General features: G+C 40.4%; 2 protein-coding genes across 2 annotated transcripts; both read right to left on the bottom strand.

The window, feature by feature from the left end:
- Window positions 1-235: 235 nt before the first annotated feature.
- On the bottom strand, window positions 236-11,063 carry bnip3lb (BCL2 interacting protein 3 like b). Its single transcript, XM_004075020.5, has 6 exons — window positions 10,761-11,063; window positions 6,450-6,675; window positions 4,554-4,632; window positions 4,203-4,306; window positions 3,367-3,516; window positions 236-1,878 (listed from the first exon to the last, which is right to left on the bottom strand). The coding sequence occupies exons 1-6, from the start codon at window positions 10,894-10,896 to the stop codon at window positions 1,830-1,832; spliced, it is 744 nt and encodes a 247-aa protein (XP_004075068.1). The 5' UTR covers window positions 10,897-11,063; the 3' UTR covers window positions 236-1,829.
- A 212-nt stretch (window positions 11,064-11,275) lies between these two features.
- Window positions 11,276-24,801, bottom strand: ppp2r2ab (protein phosphatase 2, regulatory subunit B, alpha b). Its single transcript, XM_004075021.5, has 10 exons — window positions 24,181-24,801; window positions 21,927-21,995; window positions 16,751-16,848; window positions 16,455-16,620; window positions 15,886-15,998; window positions 15,405-15,582; window positions 15,128-15,292; window positions 14,878-15,047; window positions 12,882-12,973; window positions 11,276-12,789 (listed from the first exon to the last, which is right to left on the bottom strand). Exons 1-10 carry the CDS (start codon window positions 24,185-24,187, stop codon window positions 12,510-12,512), a joined length of 1,338 nt encoding a protein of 445 aa, XP_004075069.1. The 5' UTR covers window positions 24,188-24,801; the 3' UTR covers window positions 11,276-12,509.
- Window positions 24,802-26,226: the final 1,425 nt, after the last annotated feature.

The following is a 26,226-nucleotide window of genomic DNA, read 5'->3' as shown; positions in this document are numbered from 1 at the left end:
AACCGCTTCTCTCAGCTTGTGATATTTGCCAGTTCCAACAGGATTCTGTTGTTCACTTTTGGTGTAAAAAATTATTATTTTATATTCTAATAATTTCCTCTTTATCTAAAAAAATATCATTATTTTCTTGTACGTGAGCTCAAATGTCCCAAAAAACGACGAGGATTCAGATTTGTGCTTTTCCATGTCATGAGTGTAAATCAAAATCCCTTTAAATGAACACAGAAAAAACACGTCGTCTTTCAGGTCGTTTTTAATGACAGTCTTTATCCGTTTCTCCAATGTAGGGGGACAAAATAAAGCAAATACATTATTATAATAATGCAGATCAGCTGATCAGAGTCTGAGGGAACTCTTCCTACCAGTCATCAGGCACTGAAATCAACAAAGAGCTTCTGTGAATTTAGTCAAACTTGACTTTAAATCTGTGTGTTCGGTCTCACCAGGGGAGAAAAATGTTTTCAAAACACATGAAACACGACAGGAAAGATCCCAAATACACTTTCAAACTCTGCGTGTACAAAGACAAACGGAAAGCTCCTTTATGAAGAGGATCGTTTTACTGTTTCAGACGGAAATTTTCTATCAATCTGTGTTCAAAGTTTGACAAAGTCAAGGAAACAAGGCAAAGCCAGGATTTATTTGGATCACATGACACAGTTTAAAAATGATTCGTTCTCCTACCTAGAAAATGCAGCAACGTCCGCGTCACAACTAACGAATCTGTCAACACTGACCACTTGGATTTTCCTGCAGCTGGTGTGCAGGGCGCTCTCCAGGGGTCACTCGGACGTGCTGGATGCGGCTGAGCTTCTCCACAGCAAACCTCACTAATGGTGGGCCGGCTCACAATGAAACCCACCACACCTCTGCATTGGCAGATGCCACAACTCCCAAAAAAGTTGTCTCGCATCATCAACTCTCCCCTTCTCCTTCCAGAAGAAGCTGCAGTGAAAGTCCCACTCCCACTGGAGAATCATGGAGCTCTTGTCTTGGTGTTGAACACATTTTTGGCAAACATTCTGGGGTGAGGATTGGCTAAATGTAGATTTTAATCTTCAGAACTGAGGTTTCAAAAGCTTTTTCTTGTAAAAAAAACAAAAAGAAAATGTCCTTCCATCTGAGTTGTATTGCCTCAATTTTTACCAAAACATCTGACTTTTGGAAAACCACACACTGCAGATTTCCTGGACACGCATGAAACTCTGATGTATCAGAAGAAAACACAAAGGTTGATTGGTTTGGGTGAATTATGGACTCACGAGCGACACAAACGAACAGAGGACACCGCCCGCCTGCACACCTGCCACCTTTCCACCACCCGTTTGGGGGCTCTTGTGCGGGTGATGTCTCGGAGGCGGTTGGCCACTGAATAAAAACGGCTTAATAAACAAATAAACAACAATCCAGAACGGACGACAACAACAGAAGAAAACAAAAAAAAAAAGGCATGAGGACATTTTTAGTCGTTTGGATTCGGTGGAAGTCTCTGCAGGTGGAGTGCCGGGGCACAGCAGTACAGGAGTTTGGTTCAATGCTTTAACCCACCCACTAAACCCCCCATTCCGAAGGTTGAAACTCTGGAGAATTTGACCTCAATACTGTTTGTGAAAGATATAAGAAAGAATCAAGAAAATCGGAAGGAGGAAGAAAGACGAAGGAAAAGGCAGATGCGTTTCTCCTGAGAACATGTCATATCTCAGGCTGGGGGGGGGGGGGGGGGGGGTGCAGGCAGGACTGAGGGGGGAGAGGAGGGCATACTCAGAACAGCAAAACTTTTCTCCAACATCTCATGGTCACCTCCCAGGCACTTCTCTTCATTTTGGGGCTCAGAAGGAGCTGGTGGGGGGCGTGGTCAGCCTCTTTCCGATGTAGACGCTGAGAGGAGACAAGAAGATGTTAAAGCTAGAGAACTGCAGTCGATCAAAAAGGAGACAGACAGAATGACCCCCCCTCTCCTCCCGCCTTATTCAACTCCCAAAGAACTGTAGTTGGAGCTGGGGGGGCTTTGGAGTCCAGGACTGAGAAGTTCTGGTTCATGTGTTCCTCGCTCTGCTGAAAGGTACTGCGTCTCTGGTTGCACAGCTCCCCCTGCTGGCCTCTATCAACAACTGCTGAAGCATTAAAATAGAAATCTGGACCCAAGAGAGTTCCAAACCACACTTGTGCTGCAGACTAAACTCCGCCCGTCTGTCCTGCATCACTGTGACCCACAGTTGTCCCCACTCTCTGTCATTGTTCTGCAGGGATCAGGAGGAGACTCTGGGTAAGAGGAACTCAGGGTTGTGTTGCAGCAACAGTTTAAATTTTTCAGAGTATTTTTAGAAACATTTTAAGCCATTTGCATCATGTTCAGCAAACCATTCAGGGCCAGACCCTCCACGGGAGTTTGGATGGAAGTTCACATACTAGAGAGAATGTCAACTGATTAAAAAGGCAAATAAAATGTCAAAATACGAGGACAGTTTTCTGCCTGACATACTAGAAGGTTCTTAGAGGGATTCCTGAAAACCACAAAAGGGAAAATTTGTTACATTTTTAAATGCAAGCATTCATTAAGCTGCATTTTAAGGCAGAAATGGCCCAAAACTTCTCCTTTCCTTCTAGGTTTTTATTGATTCACAACTTTTTTTTGTTTTTTTGTGTGTGTGTGGGGGGGGGGGCAAAGCTTTCTGAAAGCATCGATCTGCAAGCTGATGTCTAAAGAAAACTTTTGTCCAAATATTCTTGATCAAATCCGTTTAGGTTTCATATTTTCATTGTTACCTAACCCTTTGTCCTGTCCCGCCCTCTCACATTCATTGGCTGCTGCATGTGTCCAGTTGGGTCGGTAAATATGTCGACGAAGCGACTGCATCTACCTTCAATGTTTGGGATTTCCGTTCCCACCCAGAGCAAACTCTCAGCTTTAGAGTTTGATCCGATTGTAAAAAACCAGAATAGAATGGACAGCGTGTGCTTTTGTCAAAACATCACCAGCGTTCTGGTTTTGTTCCTTATCTATGTTTACAGAGCAATTGTGGAGTCTGACAACTGCTGAGCACGGAAAATGAGGCAATCAGCAGCTGCTGCATAGACAAGGAAAGTACAGGAAAATAAAAATAAAAAAATATCAAAGATTTAGGAGGCATTTACACAAATAACTGGGCTGTTACTGTCGAGTTAAAATAAAAAAAAACATTTTGTGTAGATATTTCTCCTGATTTAGTTCTCATGCACAAATGTTGAAGGCTTTTGAGTCTCTGGGAGCAACCGAAAATAAATCAAGTCAAAAGCAAGATTTAAACCCAAATGGTTTCAAAAAAGGCAAAAAAAATGTGTTTTAAACACAGCCAGAAACCCTTTCCAAGAGGGGAGGAAACTCACCCGAGCCCCAGAGCGATTACGTGCGATAGCAGCAGCGAGGGGATGAAGACCTTGAGAAACTCCGCGGAGAAGATTCCTCCTTTCTTCATGACGCCAGTCTTCCTCATGCTGAGAGTTACGGAGCGCCGAGGGTGACGGAAGTGAAATTCCCTACAGAAAAAGAGAAGCACAGCTGAGTCTGCAGGTCAAATGAAAAACCCCAACAGCTCAAATCCTGTCAGACCATAAAAGACATCAGTTAAAAACCCAATCTGATAAAGATTGTGTGAAAAAATAGGTATCAAAGCAAGAACAGCCGCTGATTTATCTATAGACGTCTATGGGATTTTGGCTTCTTGGAGCAAGTGGGTACTTCCTGTTTGGTAAACTGGGGAGGGGTAAGTCAGTCCATCGCTTATATACAGTCAATGTCGATAACTGAACACAAAGCGCAACAACAAAGCATTATGGGTCACTTTTTTTATTCATTATTTCATGGTATTTTAGCCCCTCCTGATAGTTTTTTGTTTTTTTTTGTTTTATTTTAGTACTTTGGTTTTATTTTAGAAGACGTTTAACCAGGTTAAAAAATAAAATAAAAACAACTCCAGTTGAATGCCAAATGGGAAAATCTGTCCATCGGCTGTTCATTTCACCAAAAAGTCTCTTCTTTGCTGATGACTAACCCATTATCAGTTTCTTTCCAGTGCTGCTCTGTCAGGACAGATGGCTCCATCCTACTCATCCAAACATCTTCCCGACAACTAACCCCTTTCTTTTTTTTCCTGTTCAAACAAACTGAGAGTGTTCCGCTGACCTGGACAGAGAAGGCTCATGTTTACACACCACATACTCACTTGGGGGGAATGTTTTCCGGTCGACTGGACCAGTCGGCAACCCAATCTGCATCCTTCATAAGGATGTCCATGTCCCTCTCTTTGTCCGAGACTTCCTCTTCAGACTAAAGGGGAATAAAAACGGATAGAAAGTGTTCGATCGTAAAAACACCAAAATTGATGCATGTCGGAGTTATTTCTGACAAGGAAACAGTTTTTGTGTCTTGTAAGCGCCAGGTTTGACAAAAATAAGCAAAGAAAATTCCCCTTAAGAGGCAGCCGTCTCCATAGAAACTACAGGCGGGAAGCTGCTCATGCGGCTGCCATGGCAACAGGCGGATGGAGAAGCTGAGGGGACACGCGAGCGCTTACCTGACTGTCTCTTCTGGCGGCCATGTCCACGTCGAAGATGATCTGTCCCTCGTCCTGGGGGGAGTGTGGCCGTGGGGGGCTGGAAAGGAGCACAGACTTCTTTACACATCAGCCTTCTTTTTTTAAGGAGTCTGTTCACACCAAAGCCTAAAGTCCCACTCCAGTAATCTCCTGATCTATTGTAAAAGCATCTCCGGTGGTGTTTTAATTGCGGTTATGACGTTTTTAGCCTAAATCAAAAACCTGTCGTTTACTAGGACATAGTTTCTAGGACAAGAAAGCTAATCAAAAGCAAGTTTCAGAAAAAAAGAAAAAAAAATTGCCTCTGAGTTGTGGGCGGGACCGTTGGCATGGAGCAACCCCATCCCCACATGAAAACTCCCTGCTTACATGCTCTCCTGCTAACTTAGAGCCCCAACCTAACATTATGGGGGCAACAAAAATGGTGAGCAATCTCAGAGCTATCCTGCCATTTACAGTTGGGAGCCAGATGCCAGCTCGAATGTGGAAAATAAAGACGTACGCGGATCTAGACGCCCACAAGTGGATGCATCAGAGTGGAGCTTGTGACCCGTCCGTTGTACTTTTACGTCACATCTAGAATCTTTTTCATACAACAGTTTTTGTCTGCTCTTGATTTCCAACTATTTTAAATAAAGAAATACTCAATCATGCAACTTTAAGTTTAATTGCCAAAAGAGCCATCTTCATTTAGTCTTTAAACCACGAGATCAATATCCTGATCGGAAGCTTGGGATGGACTTCCGCTCCTGGTTATAAAAATGTATTTTAAAAAAGTGCAAAAACTGCTTCCTTTTTTCTGCTAAAGCCCGTCCTGTGATAGTGAAACTAAAACTGCTGCACTGAAACAGTAGTAGGTGTAGAAAAAAACAACAAAATCAGGTTTCTGATGAGAAAATGATCTACGGTCTTTTGCTGACAGATATCTTAGGAAAAAGTAGTCCAAGTATACTACATGTATATAGCCTATACTAAAAGTGAGGCAGTATCCTTGAAGTTTACTTTTTACAAACTTTCTATGTATAGTAAACCTAAAATGTTCCAATTTATTCTGAAGAAGTATTCAGTTAGTTTACTTCCTACACTACAAATGTATGGTCTAGAGTGTTTTTTACTATGCTTGTACTTATACTCAAGTATGCTTCATAAAATAAACTTCAAGTGTATTAGCAAAGGGATTACCAAAAGGTCAATAAAAAGCCTCCAGCTGTAATTCTTTTCCATGTTTGTGTCCAGAGATCCCGGCGGTTTGGTGGCTGGGATGTTTGGAAACATCTTGAGGCTCACCGGCGGCTGACAGGACAGCAGCTTATGAGATGTACTTTATCACAAAGATATGATGTGGCGACCGGAGAACGGGTCAGGGTCTTTCTGTCAGTTGAACGGTGATGTAAGCAGTTACTTCAGGAGCTATCTGCTCGGATTCAGATGAAACTGTGACTCGTCCTGAAAAAACAGGAGAAGCGAGTCTTCCTGGGCTCCAAAACAAACAAACTAAATCCACTAAAACTATTAATGCGATTTTCTAAACCAACTTCTTAAATGTGTTAGTATACACGTTTTAAATATGTTGTTTTCTGATCTCACACTTCTGTTTAAACTGGTGTTTTCAACGTGTTTTTTCTGATGAAGGACATACAGTATGTATTAAGGAAATTAAGCTTAAAGTTGCATTTCTGAGTATTTCTTTATTCAAATTGTTGTGAATCAGGAGCAGATGAAAAAATGCCATTGGCAAAAGAGATCATTTGTGAAATAAATATGTCACTCAGCAGCGGGAGGGCTAAATGTAGGGGTAGGGGAGGAATTTTAATTCGGCCTAAATGAATCGAGAGTTCTTCTGTACAAAGGCATGATGGGAAGTTGTTTCTCCACCTGTCACAGGAAGAGTTACTGCGACTCGACTCATGCTGGGCGTCCAACAGAATCTTCTCCATGTCTCCGTTGTGAATTGAGGAAGAGGACGGGACGTGTTCGAGCCCCCCCACTATGGCCTCTTCTTCCTCCACCTGAGGGAGTGGCAGTAGGCCGGGGGCCAGACCCCCCGTCAAGGATGCCTGAGCCTGATGAGCTCGGTTCATCTCCAACTCCACCCAGGACCCTGTGGACAAACAAGCACACAAAACAAAGTTCTTTTCAGGCCAGTTTGAATGGATTAAACTTGTACAATCAAGCCCGAAAATATCTGTCATCCATAGTAAGACGATGCACAAAAGACATCGTCGTGGAAACAAATGGTTCCACTTTTATTTTGAACACAATGTTAAAAGAATATTTGAGGTTTACAAACACATCATGGATTTATAATATTAAAGTTCGTTTATATAAGAAAGTTAATGAATAGAGAGAAATTAAGAAGACTTGTTTCATAAAAGATACCAACTATTTCCAATACACGACCCACTAAGTTCTCGAATGTGTAACAACTGTGATATTTCAGAGAGGTCAACAGAAATCCCTGTAGAAACCACGTCAGATGTTGGATCCATGGACATTACTATTGTGTGTTTCAATGCAGTAAAACAAAAAGGATATGCAGATGGTATGTTCACACCGCTACTCAAGTTTCTACTACCATTTTCCGGCTCTAAGTACAAGTCCATTGAACGCGCGTTGAAAGTTAAGCCAGTTCAAACTTTGACTACTCAGGAACTCGTGACGTATGGATGTCGTCCCTTTTAATTTATTGAAGTGCCAAATGTCTGAAAATTTATCACGAGAATGAAAAACTTCTGTTTTTTACCTAACTGGAATAATACGACACCAAGTCTTTCATATATCGGAATAGAGCCGTGAAAGAAAAACTCTGGAGCAAGATTTACGAAAATTGTACCCCTTCAACATTTCACACCAAGCCTCTTCCAACTCTAGGTGACATGCGCTAGGAAATAGTCACAAAAGAAGACGAGGAAGAAGCCCCTCGCTACACGTCCAGTGTGAACACAATGGGCTAAAAGTGCGTTCCTTAATGTGCGTCAAATGACCAGAGTGAACATAGCAAGAGATGTTTTAGGATTATGGTCACCTAAAATCCAACTCCAATCATTTTGATGTATTTTAAAACAGTTTTCAGCCAAAAAAAAAACAGTTGTTCTTTTAGGACATAGTTTTTGCAGAGTAACAGCAGTTATTTTCAAATTTGTGTCAGAACTGTGGACAACATTTCCCATCACCCATCTGTTTACATGCCCCTACCGCTGGCTTACAGCCTGTTACAACTTGAACCTAACATTACCAGTGAAACAAAAAAGGTGAGCAACGTTGGAGCTACCCGGCCAAACGGTTTAGATCCAGATTTCGGCTCAGACGAGGAAAACAGAGACGTACGTGGATCTATTCGCCTGCGACTGGATGCATCAGAATGGAGCAGAGCAGGGAGCTTGTGGCTTGCCCAGCGTGTTTTCTACATCACAAATACAATATTTTCACAACATCATGAAAAAAAATGCCACAAGAATGTGTTAAAAACACCAAGTGTGGCAATCATCAGTATACTAATTATAGTTATAGCAGTACTATAGTAGTATAGCAGTGACATGCAGTCCGGGGAGGCAGGTGAGGCCTTAAAAAAACCCACACAAATTAAATAAGATAAATATACGTTTTTATTTAAAAATAAAAATCTAATATTTTTTAAGAAAAAAAGTGTGTTTTTTTATTTCTCGCCAGCTGTCTGATTACATTGGTGCCAGCTTGTGGCCCATGTAGCCTTTTTATCCGCTAAAAATGCGCATTAGAAATACATTAGGTGAGGCCTGTAGTACACATGCCTCAAGACAGAGGGCGCCGGTGATCCCAGAGAATGAGACACCACTACTAGAAGATAATAGAATTAGTGGTAGAAAGTCAAGTGCAGCCATCCAGTTATCCATTTTGGGTGCTTTTTCTTAATGGTACAGTTTGTAAACAGAATAAAAATGTTGAAATGAAATTTTAAACAACACAGACTACCTGTTGCAAATCAAATGGTGAATAAGCTACTCTGTACAGTTCATTTGTTTGTGAATCTGACAGATGATGTCAGTGCCTCACCAGCATGAACATAGTAGTACTAGAAGATAAAAAAATATGCATAATTACAATAACATACAAGGTTAAAGCTCACTTTAATCACAAAGATCGAGGAAAATCTCCAAAATCAGAACAAGACGGAGTTTTTTAGAGCAACAGGTGGATAAAATCATCTGTGCGCAAAAAACAAATATTATTTTAATCAGGTTGTTCTCATTAGATGATTTGAAACAGCTGCTCTGATGAGCCAAATCTTCTTTAATGACATTTCAAAAAGTCTCCATGTCAGTCCCCTGGCAGGCGTCACGCAGACTCCAGGGACCTCACATCACGACCTGTCAGCTCATCCTAAACTGTGAGGAGACATAAATGAAAGTGTTTGTCAAAGAACCTGCAGAGTAAAGTTCTATTTATTGCTGTGTGATGTAATACACGCTCCACTGCGAGCGTGACCAGACGCTAGACCTCGTCTGAGAAATGTAACGCGGTCCCAGCTGGTACGTGAGCTCGAGCATCGCAACGCAAAAAGGTACACAGTGTCAAGAGCTAGCTTACATGAAGGGTGGGGGAAATTATGTTACTATCCCGATCATCCACAATCAAAACACTTGCCTCACCAAAATACACATACACCCCCCGATCCATGTCAGGCTAAGCAAACAGCACGTACACATCAACAGGCCGGTTAAAAGCTAACCCGAAAAGCGAATCCCACCCTCCACTAAACAGGCATGGACTCAGCATCCTGTGGATTACACAGCAGACTGCAGGCCAAGCCGCCTGTTTGCAGGCCTTTGTCTCCTCTGGCCGGACTAAAACCACGTTGCCATAGCGCCGGAGCTTCTGGCGGCACAGAGATGATCAGCTGTTGCGTGAGTTTAGGAAAAAGTGTTGCCACAAGAATGCTGATCAGACTGAGCCAGGGGTTAAAGTGGAGCTCCAGGACATATAAAGTGATATGTTCCAGAAATAAACTCTTTCTATGCAGATCTGTATGTTTTTAGCCCTGAACAAGGATTTGATAAAACTGCCTCACATAGAAAAACACTGAAATCTGTTTACAGTGAATAGTAATTAATGTAATCAGCCAATGAGTGGGTTAAAGTCGTAAAACAAATCCTCCAATAAAAGGCAATGTTTATAAATCGTCTCCCAGCAACAAATGAATTCAAAGTCTGTTAGACGAAATACATATCTATTGTATTAAATATGCAGAAAGAGAAGGCCTAACGTTCAGTTGGATGGCAGCAAACCTGTTGTTTTTGTTTTCAAACTGTCAGTAACTCAATACATGGATTATTCAGAGTCATGACTACATTTAAAGAGCTCCTCTTTGTTTTAACTGATGTGCTGTCATGGTTGAATGCTGGAACTTTACTCGTGTCCGTGTCCTTGTGGCTCTGCCATAAATAGACTGTAGTTGAACCCCCCACCTCTGCTCCCACCACGCCTGCATGCCATGAGCATGGCAGCTCTGTGCCCAGCAGCGTCATAAACGCCTCTTTGTTTACTTTTTCAATAGGGAGCGCAAATTAACTGCGTTTGAGTCAATTGGAGTTATTTTTCCCTGTATTTTTCTTTTTAGGAAAATGAAAAAAAAAAAAATCGATAAATAGTACAGTAAAATTACATAACGTAAGAAATAAATCAACCATGAAATCCTGTTAAATTTGGCAACTAGGTTGTTCTTATTACAAACAAAAAGTTTAAAAGCCTATGACCCACAATTTAAAAGTTAATCCGTAGCTATCGGGGGCAAAATAGTTCTTAATTTCGTCTAAATTAATGTTAAAAATAAATAGTTGATGCTTTGGTGAGGCATAGTTATGGTCATAGTTTTTAAAATGTCGTTTAACCTATTTTATCACTTCTTCAATCGGTCATTGTTGACAGCTCTTTCATCCCGCCTCCCTTCCTGGTAAACACTCACTGATTGGACCACGTGCCCGTCATTCAGAAAAGTCTCAATCTTATTGGTCCAAACGTTGTCAATAAACAGATAACGCTCTAATAACTCCCGCCTTATTTGCTGACGTGAGCTTTAAGAAAAACGACGAGGGATTTAGACTTGTATTATAGATAAACCATAGTTTTTAAATGTTTGTCAACATCAACTAAGACACAATTTAAGCGCGTAAACACCAAACTGCAGTAGTTGGCTAGGCTTGAGTTTACCGTTTAGCCCCGAGTCCCCGCCGTTGTTGTCTGTGGAGGCAGTGTTAGCAGCGTCAGACATGGTGGTTTGTGTTGAGCAGGGTGGGTTGCATTCAGGACTCGGATCAGTGCAAAGCGCTCGTGCCCTGTTCGGCATACATCCGGACGTGGACACTACAAGAGTCCGCTGCTCTAGTCCGGGTCTCGGCAGAAGGAGGGAGCAGCCGATCTGAAGTCCCGCTGCCGTTTGTTTTCCCACCAGCAGCAGCAGCAGCAGCAGCAGCGAGGGCACGCCTGCTCACGGCTAGGTGATGACGTAACATCGTTCGTTAAATACTCAATCGGAGGGGGGGGGGGGGGGGGCGTACTTACGTAACACTTTTTTCATACTGATGGAGTCTTTACGAAATATAGGTAACAGCTCACCTTACATCATTAGATATAGAATTAAATAAACAAATTCCCCTTAATTCTCAAAGTAAATGAAGTATCACCCAATATAGGTTAGATCTGAGGAATCAAAACAATCAAAAGGATGCAAAAGTAGTTCCTTTATTTTTTTATTCCTCTTCCGTCAGTAAAATTATAATTACACATTATCAGAGGCATCAATATCCCTAGTTTACAGGTAAATGTGGTGTTCTGGAGAACCGAGTGCCATCACAAAGCAGCAGCGACTGCAGTTCATCCTCACTGAAGACGCCTTAATGCCTCAAATAACGTTTTCTCTTTAAGTTGCAGTCATTCAACACAAATATCCAAGTACTTCCGTTGGTGCAGCAATAAAAGTCCAGTGTCAAATTCCAAGTTCCTGTTCAGAAGGGCTGCTTTAGAGAAATGGTTCACTATGGGAAGACAAACCCCCCCCCAAAACAAAAGATCTGTTTAAGGTCAGCTTAATATCCCAAAGAGGGACGGAAAGCCTCTTAGTCAAATTCTCTTTTCTTTGTATATAAATATGACAATCATAGTTATCTTTGTATAGGCTCTCTCTCATACCTGCCTATTGTTGAACACACACAACAAAATCAGAACTAAACCACAATGATTTTAAGACAGAGCCAACCTCAAAACAAAATAAATCTCTTGTGGAGCTTGGGAACGTCGCCCACCCCGAAGCCTGAGGCACAGAAACAGTGAGCAGGACGAGAACCTCAGTGGACCAGTCTGGACTCACTGTATTTAAAATCAACCGTCAGGTGATGCTGTGGAGTAGGAACAACCAGGAAGTGAAAGGAAATTTAAAAAAAAAAGGAGGACACAACTGTTAACTGCTGGATCCTCAAAGGAACAGACTAAAACAGTATTCGCATAGAGTCAAAAACTCCACATTTCCTTAGAAAAATAAACATCACAATGGCACAGGGCAATAAAGGGACACACTAAAGTGTTTATTTCTTTGTTTTACTACAGAACCATTTAGGGGAAGGTATAAAAATGAGCGTGCCTGTAGTCAGAAATGAAACTATTGCCCACAGTGGAGAAGCAAATTGTCTGAACAAAACAAAAACATTGAAGAGAAGAAAAAAAAAAAAAAATTGGCACATCACTTAAATAACAAGGCAGATGTGACTACACCCCCCAGACTGACTGATGATGGGCCAGAGCGTCTTCCTCTGTCCACATCCAAAACAAAGTGGCAAAGTCTGGTCACCTGGAGGTGACAGAGGGATGCTGGGAGTCTGCACCCCCACAGGTCATCCTGGGTGAGGCTGCCAGTGGTAAAGATGAGAATCTCTCCACCTCATCTCTCACAAACCTGCCTTCGTCTTAGTTTACTTTGTCTTGGAATATGTAGAGGTTGTTAGTCGTCGCCACAGCGATGATGTTGTCCTGGGGGTGCCAAGCAGTGTGCAGGATTTTTTTATTGAAGTCCAAGCTATCCACACTGATTTCATCCTTCTTGCGTTTGCCTCCGGCGCAGACCTTCCGCGGTTTTAGGACCTGCATGGGCTTGCTGTTTTCACGGGATGCTTCCAGCATGACATCCCGCCGCTGGCTGCGGTCAAACATCCGGAAGAAGTTGTTGTACGAGCCGGTCATGACCACGCTGGAAAAGGGGGGGTGACAACAAATGCAGGTGAGATCTCAACAAGAACAATCCAGGTCTAAATACAAAACCATTCTATGCTGTGCTGGTACCTGTCGTTGCCGTTCCAACAGCACTCAAACTTGTCGAAGATGCAGTCGTTCTCATAGAGCGAGCACAGCTTGCTCCTCAGGTATTCATGAACCTGTGCAGGTAAAGAGGGAGGTGTGACATCAATGCAAAGCCAAAACTCAACGGCACCACCATGTTGTCACAAAAGAACAAACATCAAGAGAAAATCTGGGACAAATTCATATTTTAGCCAAGATAATGTAAAGCCCTGGTCCAAATGATGAAGTTGTATTTCAGTGCAGTGTTCCCCCATCCCAGGCTATTGGGAACAATTGGTACCGGGCCACTGAGGCAAAACATCCCATAAACTTCATTTTTTACCCCTTTTATTTACAATCTGATTCTGAATCTGACTTATTGAAAAACTACTGGACTCTCAACCACATCCAACTCAGTCTTGACGCGCGTCAAGTCGCTCGGTCACATGTTGAAAATCCATCCGTCACTTTCTTAAAGCGGCTAAATTGAGACCCCCAAGCCAGCAAAAAAAAAAAAGAATAATAAATAAACTTATTTGAAAAGTTTGTTTAGGCAAAAAAGATCCAGTGAAGAAACAGAAGAGCCCTTGACTTCAAAATAAAAGATATCTGCATCTAACAGACAGGAGTCTTTTCTCAACATGTGGATTTATTGTGACAGTTGCTCCCACAGACCATAATGTTAATAATAATGCAGAATATTCAGCAACTGTCTAACATTGCTCAAACAGGGGATTCACGTTTACAAATATAGTGTGAAAATACTAGTTTAAGGGACTGTTTTTTTTTTTTTAAATCCGTTGCACCCCAAAAGTCTGACGAGGCTCCACTTTGACGGTTGTGGTCAAGGGAAAATCTGTTCATGTTGAATGGTTTCAACATGAAATCTATTGCACAGATGAAGCAGAAAACAGTTGCAGATATTTTACAAAGAATGAATACAACTTTACACTCAAAAGTTGAGGGAAACTGAAAAAGATAAAAAAATTGATAATTTGACGCCTGTAAAAATATTGTCCAACATTAAACTGATCCGTGGCCTGAAAACGTTTGGGGACCTCTGCCTTGGAGAGCCGACAGCAGACTGAAGACAAAAGGCGAGTCCATCGCTGGAGTTTGCAGAAAAACTGACAACGCCTTTTTGTTTTGGATTTACTTTCAGTATGGACACACCTGAACGATCAACTTTCAGTTGTTTGGATTTGGTTTTGTTGTGGATGCAGACGATATCTGGAGTCGGAGTGACTGATCTCTGAGGTGAAGAAGCGCAGTGCAGACTAACAGGTTTTGGTTGATGGAAAAAAACTTTTACATTTTTGTATCTTTGTTTTTTGTTATGGAATAACAAGCATTGAGTCAACCGGAGTTTGTTGTAAATGTATGAATTTAAAGAATCTAAGAAGCTTTACAAGCCTGGAGTCATCAGTGCTTTCTTCAAAACAGCGTCTCCTAGTGGCCATCATGGTATTTAATTCAACACTGGAATTACATACAACAATCATACTTCACACATGAGCGGACATACCGATGTGAGAATTTGTAAGTGAATTTAAGGAGGAGCTCCTGAGGTGGAATACTAAAATTATGACAAGACCGTTTTGTTTTATTGTTGTGCATAAATGACCAGAATTACGACTAAGTATTTGGGCCTCCATAAAAAACGAGAAATCCAACATTTTACAAGTAACATCACACTATATTGAGGGGAAGAAGTCAAAATTTTACCAAGGTAAAATGTATTCTTCAAAAAAATTGCCATTTTACAAGGTAAAAGTAATGCCATTTAAAACATAAAATGTCTGGTTATACAAGTTTATTATCAGAAAATTTGACTTTTTTCCTCATAAATGTACAACTTTATTCTCTGATTTTTTTATTTTACGGTGGCGCTAATACTCTGTTGTCCTGACTAAACTGAAACTACTTTTGTCAGTGTTGATCATCAGAGCTTATGAAGCTCTGTTCACATTTATGTAACCATCTCACTCAGACTCCTCACCTGATAGGTCTCCACCGGCCTGTTTTCCATGTTTAGGTCCCAAATCTTCACAGACAAATAGTCTCTGGTCATCATGTAGCGTCCGCTATGACTAAACTTGACGTCTGAGATGGAGGAGATGATCTCAGAGAAGAAGGAGCGGTTACTCGGATCTTCTGGCTCCTCGAACACTTTGAAAGCAGAAAAAAATTCAGAACTTTCTGACGGTCTGGAGTCAGAAAACATGAAATCTGCCATCATGGATGCTCACGCTTGGTGTGCCTGTCACACAGAGCTGACTCCCTCATGTCGCACAGACGGATGATGCCTTTGCTGCTGCTGTAGACGAAAGTGTTGCACTGATGAGGATGGAATTCTGCTGCTGTGATCACTTCTGTCAGCTCCTCCATGTTGGCTGGCTTAATATCAACAATATCTGAGAGGAAACGGTCAAGGAGAGCAAAAACTACCGCCTGGATTGTACCCATGCTGCTTAAACCGCTACTAACAAGATTTGACAGGAAGTGCCAGCACGTGTTTGAGGATACTGAAGCTGCGGTCGGTAATCTCCAGGTGCCAGAGGTTGACGCGCAGGTCGTCTGCAGACAGGTAGGTCTCGTGGTCGCTGTTCACCGAAACAGAGTTGATGTGGTAGGTGTGAGCATTGGCAAACACCCTCCGTGGGCTGGCTTCCACCATCAGGTCCATGGGTATTAAAACAGGTACCTGAATGAAACAGTAAAAAATTAAAATGTATTAAAAAGAATGAGGTCTAGAGATTCTCACATACACACTGGTTACGCAGCTTTATCCGCACTGGACTTTCTTTAAAACATGGATCCAAACTCGCGCATATATTTTTTACCATTCTTTTAATTTGCGAGGTCACACTTATGTTAAGCAGCTAAAAACTTTAAAACCCAAAATCCAATGTTTTGTTTACTCTGATTTGTGCCAACAGTAAACACAAACGTGACTCAAAGGCTTTCTTAAATTCTCATTCAGGTGTCTCTGACGCCTTTGACTCACCCGCAGTGATGTGATGGAATTGGGATCTTTGTATCTTCCATCATCTTCTTTCAGGTTATAACCATCAGGTCTCTTGTCTCGTTCACTGATTTTCCATAACTTAATGGTCTTATCTGAAATCAAAAACAAACAACTTTTTTAATCTACAAACAGTGTGAAAGAGACTCATGTTGAAAACTTTTTCTAAAATTGACAATATGTTTTTCAGAAATGTAAAAAAAATTTTTATTGACACTGCTAATATTTCCGACAAACTACTCAGACAATTTCCATTTGTTGCTTCTGAGATCGCCGATTCCTCCTATGTTTCATGAAGCTAAATAAGCACCATTGTGTTACGGTAGTGAAGCGTGCAGATGTTCCGTCTATTATTGTTGTCTATTGCATTGTTATGATTTGCCTTTCAAGATGAAAAATGTTTGTCTTTGTTCCCATTTTCTTAAATTTCTCCCAAAAGTGCTTCTTATACTGTGACTAACAGTCCAAAAAACAGAGTGAGCTTATTTGTACCAAGGGTATAACTCCCTATGTAATCACAGCTGTTTGGAGTCAATAAGTGACAGATTTACCATTTGTTGACAACAAAAACTGTGCAGCATTCTTCTGAGGAAGCCAGCGGATCTTGTTGATTTTCTCTTCGATCTCCAAACTCTTCAGGTAGTCGAACTCTGGCTCGTGGCTTTGGAAGGTGCTGTAAACATTGTACTCACTCCGGAACTGAGGCAGGCTTTTATTCTGTTGAAATTGACAAAAAAAAATGAACTTCAGCCTCAGATCATGTAATTATTCCCCTTGTTTCCTAAAAACAAAAAGAGGAGATTGCTTTCCTCTAAAGCAGATGCCCGTTGCACACATGTAGCTGTACCTCTATTTCCTGCTGAAAAATCACCACCCGCCCTCCTTTGTCTCCAGTAGCCAGCAGCTCTCCTGTATGGTTAAACTCAACTGTAGATATTATGTCCGCTAAAAAAAAAAAGAAAGACAGACAGGAGGAAAATGGATTAGTCTTTCATTTGAAAGTACTTTCAAAGTATTTGTTACTTTTTTGGTAACAAGTACAAATCAAATCAGCATGTTAATCCAAACTCCTCCAGGATTTCTGTCGGCTTGTGGGCCAGACAGAAAATGATCTGTAACCTAGTTTTCCCTTTTCACGCCCCCCCCAACCCCACTAACATCCAATTATCCTCTCTTCCCCACACACACAGCTGAACGATACTTAAAGTGCTGGAGCACAATCCCATACAGATGCGGAGTGGCTCAACCTTTTGTTGCCCATTGGAGCAGAAAGACAATGTCCAACATGGGGGGGGGGTTGTGTGTTGTGCTGCTGGAGGACACTGGCATGTTGTTGATGGTCTTCATGTCAGGTGAAGGCATAAGCCTGAGCATACTTTCCCTTTAGCCCAGAGCATTGATGAACATAGATTATAACACAAGAAAACAGTGATAGATTTAAGACAACAAAAACGGATTCATCAGGACTTAAAAAAACAAACAAACAGCAACTAGACTTAAGATGTTTGAAGGCAACAAGACAGAAAGCTTGGAGTCTGGACCTATTTTTAACTGTTTCAGACATTGACTAACTGGAGTGTACATGGCGTCATCCAAAGAAAATGGCTTACTTCTGGCTCCAATCACATGAAGACAACTCAGTGGCGCAATACGGACACCACCATGCAAGTATCGTTTAGTCTGAGTCATCGTTTCTATGGCAACAACTCTTGCCATTCAGGAGTGAGCTTGTTGAAAGTCCACACCCCTACCACTTGAAATCAGGCAGCACAAAATCTGTCAAATGTTTTAAATAGTTAACATGAGACCACATACTTTTATTGAGGCATCTGACTGGTCAGTTTTAGAACTTGAAGAACTTGTGATAAACAAAAAATATCCTAATTAGGAATAACAAGAACTTATTAAAAAGGTATCAAAGCAAGAGTGGTTATTGTTACCAATAGGATGACTGAGTAACAGCTGTTTATTTCTCTATAGACATCTATGGGATTTTAGCTCCTAAGAACCAGTGAGGGGGGAGGAGTGACTCAGTCCAGTTCTCCTGTACAGTCAGGTTCAGTATTTGAACTGCAGACGGCCTTCGACATTTTATCCAATGAATAGCACACAGCTGCTGACAGTAAAAGCCATCATTACATGTGAAGTGAATGGATTTCGTACACAAAACATTGAAAGGATTTAATTTCAATATGTAGCTTTTTGGTTTACCGGTATATTTGTCAAATGACGAAAGTGTCTCTTCTCTAAACACAACACAAAAAGCCACAAAACAATGCTTGTATGTTCAGTTTTGCCACTAGAAATGAATTCAGAGAACATCTGGACATTTGTTTCTTGGTTTTACATTCTGTGCTGCTACTTAAGGTCTGGGTCATGGACTGTCTTTGGGCTGTGCCCTGTTGATCAAGCACAGATCACGGGTTCTGCTTTGTTTCAGTCTCCATCTTCAAGAGTTGTGTTTTAGCATAAAGGAAGCAGCATGAAGAGACAAATCAGGAAGCTTCTCATCTCTGACAGCTTTGGTCCGTCATAATAAAGACATTACAACGTCTACCTAAATTATAGTTGTCCAGAAATAAATAGGCACAGCTTCTGAGCAGAAAAAAAAAAAAAAAAAAAAAAAAAAATAGTACAAAAGACGCTAAAATTCCTCATCAGTGCCTACGGGTATATGTAACAAATACATTTCAAATAAAAGAAGAATTTAGCCGTTTTGCTTTTTGTGGTCGTCAGCAGCATCATGAGGACAAAACAGGACGCAAAAGAATCCATTTCACTGGATCATCAGTCTGAAAGCCTACAGCCCACACCCATTAGCCTTATAATGACTACCCACGTGTTTAAAATGCATTAACTATTTATGGCTATTGAAAGTCACAATCCACCTGCATGGGATTGCTGCATAAATCAAGTCCAATGAAAAATTAGGGAGAACATTGCGTCACTTTCACAGGCATGCACAGAAAAAAGAAAGTTTAAGTAAAATACACCAGAGCACTGAAAATGTGACATTACACAAGGACACGCCCTAAACTGTCATTCTTCTGATGCCTCACACGTTCATTCCCAATCCATTTAAAAATACATTTGTTCCCGACTTTTTGTTGTGCAATTTTAAAATGACTTCTTCCTGATGAGGAAACATTGTCATAGAAAGCCAGAATGCTCCTTTTTCACAAGATCCAACATGGCTTATATTTAGTATTTCTTTAAAATCTCATTAGGGTAAGAATAGTCACTCAGCTAAAATCCTCAACTTCCCCTGTTCAAATACCAACACCACATTGGACTAAACACTCATGTTGCTTCTGGTTTCTAGATACAGTAGCTTTGAAATGATTATTTCTTATTAGAGTAACTGATACTGAATGTGTAACCTAAAGCCTGTGTTTTCCTTAAGGTGTGAACAAATTCTTCCGTTATATTTTTATGATAAATTAATTCTATCAACTAGGGCTGCACGATCTGAGGAAAACTAGCGAAATGCGATATTAGAGATTAATAGTGCGATAACGATATAACTTGCGGTATATAAACCAAGAGCAAAACAACCAAAAACATCATTCCCGTTTCATTACAACAGTTAAAAAATTATACTCCAAATGACCCTTGTCGACATAGGAGGCAAACATCTAACATAATAGGGCTCCATCTGATTGGTCAACAACGTGAAGGGCTCCATCCCATTGGTCAAAAGCATAAAGGGATTTGTTTTGGCACATTTAAAGCAACCATTTATTGCAAATTTCGCCATCTTTTGCGATATGCATATTGCACAGCTTGATAATATGCGGTATATTGTGCAGGCCTACTATCAACTATGAAAACAGATACAAAAGCAAAACCAATCTGTCACATAACTTAAAGGCCCACAACTAGTGGTCTTTTAGTATATTATGATTATGCCACCGAGCCAAAAACTGGAGAATAGTTACAAGGACAGTTTCTGCAGGGCGGCAGGAGTTCATTAGATAGTTGTGGGCAGGATTGTTGGCTTGGAATAAGCCCACCCCTATTTTCCATTACCCATCTGTTTACAGTCCCCCGCTAGCTTACAGCCCGTCACACTCCCAATCTAACATTAGCGGTGCAATAAAAATGGCGAGCAATTTTGAAGCTGCCCAGCCGTACAGTTTTGATCCAGATTCCAGCTCAGACGAGGAAAACAAAGACGTACATGGATGTATTTGTTAGGGATGGGTACCGAACCCCGGGGCGACATTCTTCAAGACCGCAGTATCGTTAAGATCTGACCTCAACGGTTCTGCTATCGGTACTGGAGAAGTCGCTTTTTTTTGTGACCCACAAAATATAAACGTTATCTGCCATATTTGAACCCACCAAGTCAGTCAATTTTATGTTAATTAATGATGATATTTATTTTGCTATTCTCACTGAAGAGGAGAGGTCTGTCTGGCTATTTGTAGGAAAAAACGACTCGCTGCTGCAGAGGATGTGAACAGGTGAACAGTTAGAGAAGAAAAGCAGGTAGAGAGGCGGGGGAGGCGCTTTGGCTTCAAACTCTGTCAGATGGAAACACGGCATCAGATTCACACGTAGCTTTCACTGCCGGAGTTGAAGCAGAGACTCTCTCTGGGATGATTTTATGAACTCAAACATTTAATTTGTTTTATATTTACATCATGACAGCAATATGTCAAAACATTGCTGTTTATTTTTCTTTTTTTCTTATTTTTCATGTATTTTACTTTTCAAGTTGGAAAATGTATAAAGTAAAATGTTTTGTTAAAAAAACATTGTTCCATAATGAGGAAATAAAACACTTTATGTTCTTAATTTGTTATTTATTTTCCGTCCTCAAAAAGTATCGATAAGAGTACCGTTATGATACCGGATCGATAAGCAGTATCAATAAGAGTAGTAAAACCGTGACGATACCCATCCCTACTATTTGTCTACAAGTGGATGCATCAGAATGGAGTGGACCAGAGCTTTTGGCCCGCCCGGCGTGTTTTCAACGTGACAAGTGCATTCTTTTCTTTTTTAAATCGGCTTTTTTCCGTCTGCTCCTGATGATATGCGATTTGAATAAATACTCAGGAACAGCAAACAACTCTCAGAGATCTGCCACCATAGAAATATACCTTCCCAACTTTTGCTCAAGCATCGGGTCACGCTGAAAAGCGCATCAGGTTCAAAACAGTCACCTAGAACTTGTTCAGATTAAGCCTGTAATTAACTGAAATGAGTCAGTTTTTTTGTTAAAGCAGTTAAAGGCTGCAGTTAGATTTCAGGTTTGACAAGTACTGAGCAACTGATTTATGTTGCATAATGAAAAGCATCCAATTCTTACATGAAGGAAACTACATTAAATCAACAACAGACAGGCGTGACAAAATAGCATTAAAACTAGGTGACTTTCAAATAATCTCAAACTGCCTTTAGAGCAGAGGATTAATGCATCGTCACCTATTCCCTACATTTGCTTGATAACGTGTTGCAACAGTCTTGCGCTATGTTGTTAAAAGAGGTGTGTTTGATTTTTTTTGTTTGCTGTTTGAATAATTTAGCGAAACTGTACAAAGAGATGATAGACGGCATAAGCAAAACAGTGTGTGGACACATTCCTTTTATCCATCGCCTATATATGATATAATTCCATAATCAATATTGGAAAAGACCATTTGGATTGAGCCATGATAAGTTTGTGCATTACAGCAGACAGTACACATGTGATGCAGCAAAAAATGATCAGTCCATCATTCTAGTCCAACGTGTGGAAACAGAGTTCTGCAAAGACATGTGACCACTCAGTGTGGTAGAATGTTCTAATCGTGTTCCTTTTTTATTATTTTGATGTTGAAAACAACTTTATGACAATGTGAATGAATTTGCCATTAATTCTTGATCAAATCGGATCATTTAAATTGAACAAATATACACTATGACTCGTATCGCAACTACAAATGATATGAATCAAATAATTGTTGAAAATAAATTGTTATACCTGTATTTTTAATTTTTCTAAACAAAACTGTATTTCAAATGGTTCTTCGTACCTTCAGCGACATCATCATCGATGGCTCCTTTCACCTGAGAGAAGCACCACTGCATGTCACCTCCAGGTGCTGTGAGAAGAGAAAAATGAGTGGATTATCTTCAGTGACTCTTCTTGCCGTCTGCTTCAAACACCAGAATGACTTAACTGAAGAAGATTTTATTGACTTAATATTGCTCTAAACCTAGTGAAAAATGCTTTTTAAGAATGACACACTTCGTTGTCATCTGCCAAGGAGCAAGACAGAATTGAAAGTGGCCAACATGCCAAAGTGCAAGAAAATCATATTAAAAACCAAAAAAGTACAAATCCATACATAAAGGGTGACTGGGTGTTGACAGTATCATTAAGGAGCCTGATGGAGCATGGGTAAAAACTTTTTCAAGTCTGTTGGTCCTGGCTCTGAAGGACCTGCATCTCTTCCCTGGTGGCAGCAGTTAGAACTTGTGCTCAATAATATTCATGAATTACTTCAGAAAAGATCAGTGTTGGGACCTGTCTGAGATCCAGGGTCTAACAATGATTCCACTGACCATTACCGCAATATTTTAATGATCATACGTGCACACATGCACCACCACTTAGGTAGAAAACTGTGCAGCATCTTTTTTAAGAAAGTGATCATTCACACAGAATTTTCAAAATACACGCAGCCAGAGCTGACTTTTTCTTTGGTTGCACGGACCCGGATGAAGGGTTAGGATTAGGTTAATACACGCGACCAACCACAACATTTAGACTTGGCCGTACTTAAAATTTGTGCCGGTAATGCAGGAATGTGCATCTGTCCGCTAAACATGCAGCCAACATGAATTTCCATCAGTTTTTTGTGTTTGGTCCCACATAAATATGTGCAAATAACATAAGCTATATCTTAAAACATTAAGATACACCACTATTACTCGAGACAGTCTACACCTGCAAAACCAGTTCTGTTCCAGTGAGTCAACTCACAGCTATAAAACTACATGATCTTTTAATTACAATAAAAGTGGGTGCAGTCAGTAACTGCTAGACTGTTCTCTTCATCTTAGGTCTTGTAGCTGGTTAACAGCGGTCATGCTGAGGCCTGGTTTAAGAGGAACTCAACATACATGAACAATTCTGGCACTGCAATCATTGTGGCCACTTACAAAACTGAAACCGAATGTTTCCAACAGTCACCTTAAAGCAGGTTGACGTAGCAGCACATACTTTAACAGAGTACATTTTGTAGGATAAACAAGCCCAAAGGAAGCAGGTACAATCATTTCTGTGCATACACACCAGAAAGAGTCAAAACACTCACTGGAGGAACAAAATATCTCAAATGTTTTATTGGGGAGTCTTGTGCAATGCATTTGTCTAAAAATGTGAGTCACTCAAAAAATGGACGACGTGCAAGCATTCCACACTTTCCATGATTGACGTTTCTGCTATGCCTTTAAAACCAAATTTAAAATCAAAGTCTGCTATAGGGGTGGGGGGTGAGGCCCCCCCACCCACTGGAATCACAATACTTCGCTACTAAAGTAAAGCTAACAAATGAATGAAAAACATCGCAGAGAAAGTCTGAGCATTCTCTACAGATGAAATGGTCGTTATCCCGCGCCTCTTGTAGCCTTTGAAGCAGAAACTGCGTGAACATTTCCCTCAGAGCTCAGTGGGCCCGCCTGCTAGCCTGCATGTGAGCAATGTCAAAGTTTGCGCTAAAGCTAGCAATGACGGCTTGCCAAGCTAGCCGATGCATGTTTGAGAACTGTGGCGCTACTTTGAGCTTGCCCTAACGTTTGGGTTAATAACTCGCAGCCTTGTGTGTTGTTATTCCATTAAGAGGTTTGCACAGAAGTATACCAAAAGAAAACCTCCGTGTACGAGCGAAATACTCGGCCATTAGCTACAAAAACTTAACACTATTTCATGCCGGTGCCACAAAATTATTAACAGATTTGGCTAAACTGCCATGCATATCATTATCAGGTTAGTAATGCAACCTATTTGTGTAGATAACAGCAAAACAGCTGTAACGGTAACTGGTAAGCTAGCTTTAACCGGCAAATGTTTCTGTTGTTGCGCGAGGACAGTCGAGTTCTGTGAATAGCTTAGGTTAGCACTAGCCAAGTTCGGCTAACTAGCTATCGTTAGCTAAAACAGAAATGAACTGGTGGGTGAATAAAACCTGACTCCCGGAACGCAGAGACGACCAAGAAACGACGTTTTAACAATGAAAAAAAACATTTTTTTTCAGAACGTTTAACACAGTCCAGACGAATTACCTGCCATGGCGAGACAGACAGTGGAGCTTGCCTCAGTCAGTTGGTCACGATCCTGCTTCCCACTCCCACGCGCTGATTCGTGGGATCTTAACTTTTTTTTCCTCCCTCCCCCCCCTCCTCCACTCAGCCTCTGTTCACCGAGCAAAGCAGAACAATGTGTGTGTTTAAGTCAAACTGCGCGGTTCGGAGTTCCCGCTCGTCTCTTTGCTGCTCCTGGAAACATTCACTCCCCCGCGGTGGTGCTGGTGTCTCGCGCTCTCTTGCCGCCGGCTGCTCCGCATCCCAGAAGTCAATTCTTCAAACTCCCCTCGAGTCTCTTCCGCACGTGAACCAAACCCTCTTTATAATGTGCACGCGCATGACGGATGTTTTGTCAAAGATTAGAAAGGCCTAAAAGCAGGGCTCTGCAACCTTTAATACTTAAACAGAACCAAAAAATATGACTTCATCGTTTAGAAAAAATAGGACACCGATATGTATTTATGTTATTGTTATGATAAACATAATTTTTTTTTGCATACAAAAAGATTAACATACAGAGAAAATATATATTTTTCAAAATATGAAATAGTTTATAACTTTTGACAGAGGTTGACATGACATCCTTTCAAAATAAAAGACACCCTGAGGCCTCATAATCCGGTGCACCTTAATTTTGGTTTTGCTCACTGACCTCCAGTTGATTTTCTGTGGTACATGGCGCACAAAAATCTGGCATAACGTTTTCGTTCAACCTGTTAATGCGTACTGTTCTTCAACTGTTTGTGTATGAGGTCATTTAAGTCAGTTTGCTTTTTTTCTTTTTACTTTACAGTTACTTATTTAAATTAAAAACGTTTTATTTTTCTGTAACCAGAGAGCCAAATTCGTTTTGGAGCTTCAGTCAGCAGACATCTGGATTAAACCAATGGTCACACTGACCTGTTTGATACTTTTACTGCTCCGTTATACTTTAGCATGTTCATGCTTAACATTAGAAAAACTAAGTTTACTGCAAAAACGTCTTTGATTGCATTTAATTAACCTGCAAGATATTTAACAGCTAAGTTTAAAAGTTTAAGATAAATTAGCAGAAAAAAGTAAGTTTTTAAAAATTAGAACTGGTCTGATGGTATAAAATATAATATGCTAGCTGAGCAAATTAAATACTTTAAATAAAATATATAATAGAAAAATTTAAAACCTAAAAAAGGTTTAGCCTTGACCACACAGCTACATTTTTCTGGTCTCAAAAGTCAGATTTTTGTTGTTGGTAATGTTGGCTTTGTTGCCCCTCCAGATGGTTCTACTAAAAATGTGAAGGTGGTTCACAAAATCTGCAAAATCGAATTTGTTTTTAAGGTGAAGTCGTTACCCCCAGAAACCCCCCACAATTATTAATTATTTTTCAAATATAAATATACCCATCACAAACCTTTTTACCCATTTTCTTTGTGAAATTGCAAAGTAGGATGAATCAATTAAAAACTCAAAAGGAATTTATAGGTTTAAAAACTTGGAACCCATTTGAAAAATACAATCTGCTGATGCTCTTACTTTTTCCTCCCCATGTTTTTAAGTTTCTAATTAATAGGAATATGCTTTGTATTTTTCTTTTTTTATACGTGATTTCTTACTGTGGGTCCTTTTTTCTTTTTAATTTTTTTTTTATTCATAAACATCATACAGTATGCAACAAAAGTGTGAATGTCAAGGGGGGAAAAAAAGTACATTTTCAAAAATTACATTGGTTGAAATTGCATTTTTGTGTTTTTTTCTTTTTGTTTGATGATTACCATGTTGCATTCATTCGTGCAAAAAAGGTTTACAATGAAGTTTGAAGTTTTCCTTTTATGAACATGCAATTTCCCCCAAAAACGAAATGATTGTGTTATTAAAAAAACTCCAAAATGATGTATTTTCTTTGACTGCTATTTGTGCCCTTTGTGTTGCAAAACTATGTTTTGATTCCCAAATTGTTAATAAAGATTATTTTGAGGAGAAAAAAAGTAGAACATTAAACTGAATAATGACATCTAGTAACAGTTAAAGTGTATTGAAGTAAAT

Source organism: Oryzias latipes, chromosome 12 (assembly GCF_053564925.1).
Source record: "Oryzias latipes strain Hd-rR chromosome 12, Olatipes_Hd-rR_3.1".
Taxonomy (NCBI): domain Eukaryota; kingdom Metazoa; phylum Chordata; class Actinopteri; order Beloniformes; family Adrianichthyidae; genus Oryzias; species Oryzias latipes.
This window is presented reverse-complemented; position numbering and strand designations above follow the sequence as displayed.

Coding starts and splice junctions, on each gene's coding strand:
- bnip3lb (XM_004075020.5), bottom strand. CDS start 10,896: ATGCCGAACAGGGCACGAGCGCTTTGCACTGATCCGAGTCCTGAATGC. Junction 6,676..10,760: donor CGGGGACTCGGGGCTAAACG/GTAAACTCAAGC, acceptor GTTTGTCCACAG/GGTCCTGGGTGGAGTTGGAG. Junction 3,517..4,202: donor CCGGAAAACATTCCCCCCAA/GTGAGTATGTGG, acceptor CTTTTTCTGTAG/GGAATTTCACTTCCGTCACC.
- ppp2r2ab (XM_004075021.5), bottom strand. Junction 15,999..16,454: donor GTTTTTGTTGTCAACAAATG/GTAAATCTGTCA, acceptor TTTTGATTTCAG/ATAAGACCATTAAGTTATGG. Junction 15,048..15,127: donor GTGTGACAGGCACACCAAGC/GTGAGCATCCAT, acceptor CTGCTTTCAAAG/TGTTCGAGGAGCCAGAAGAT.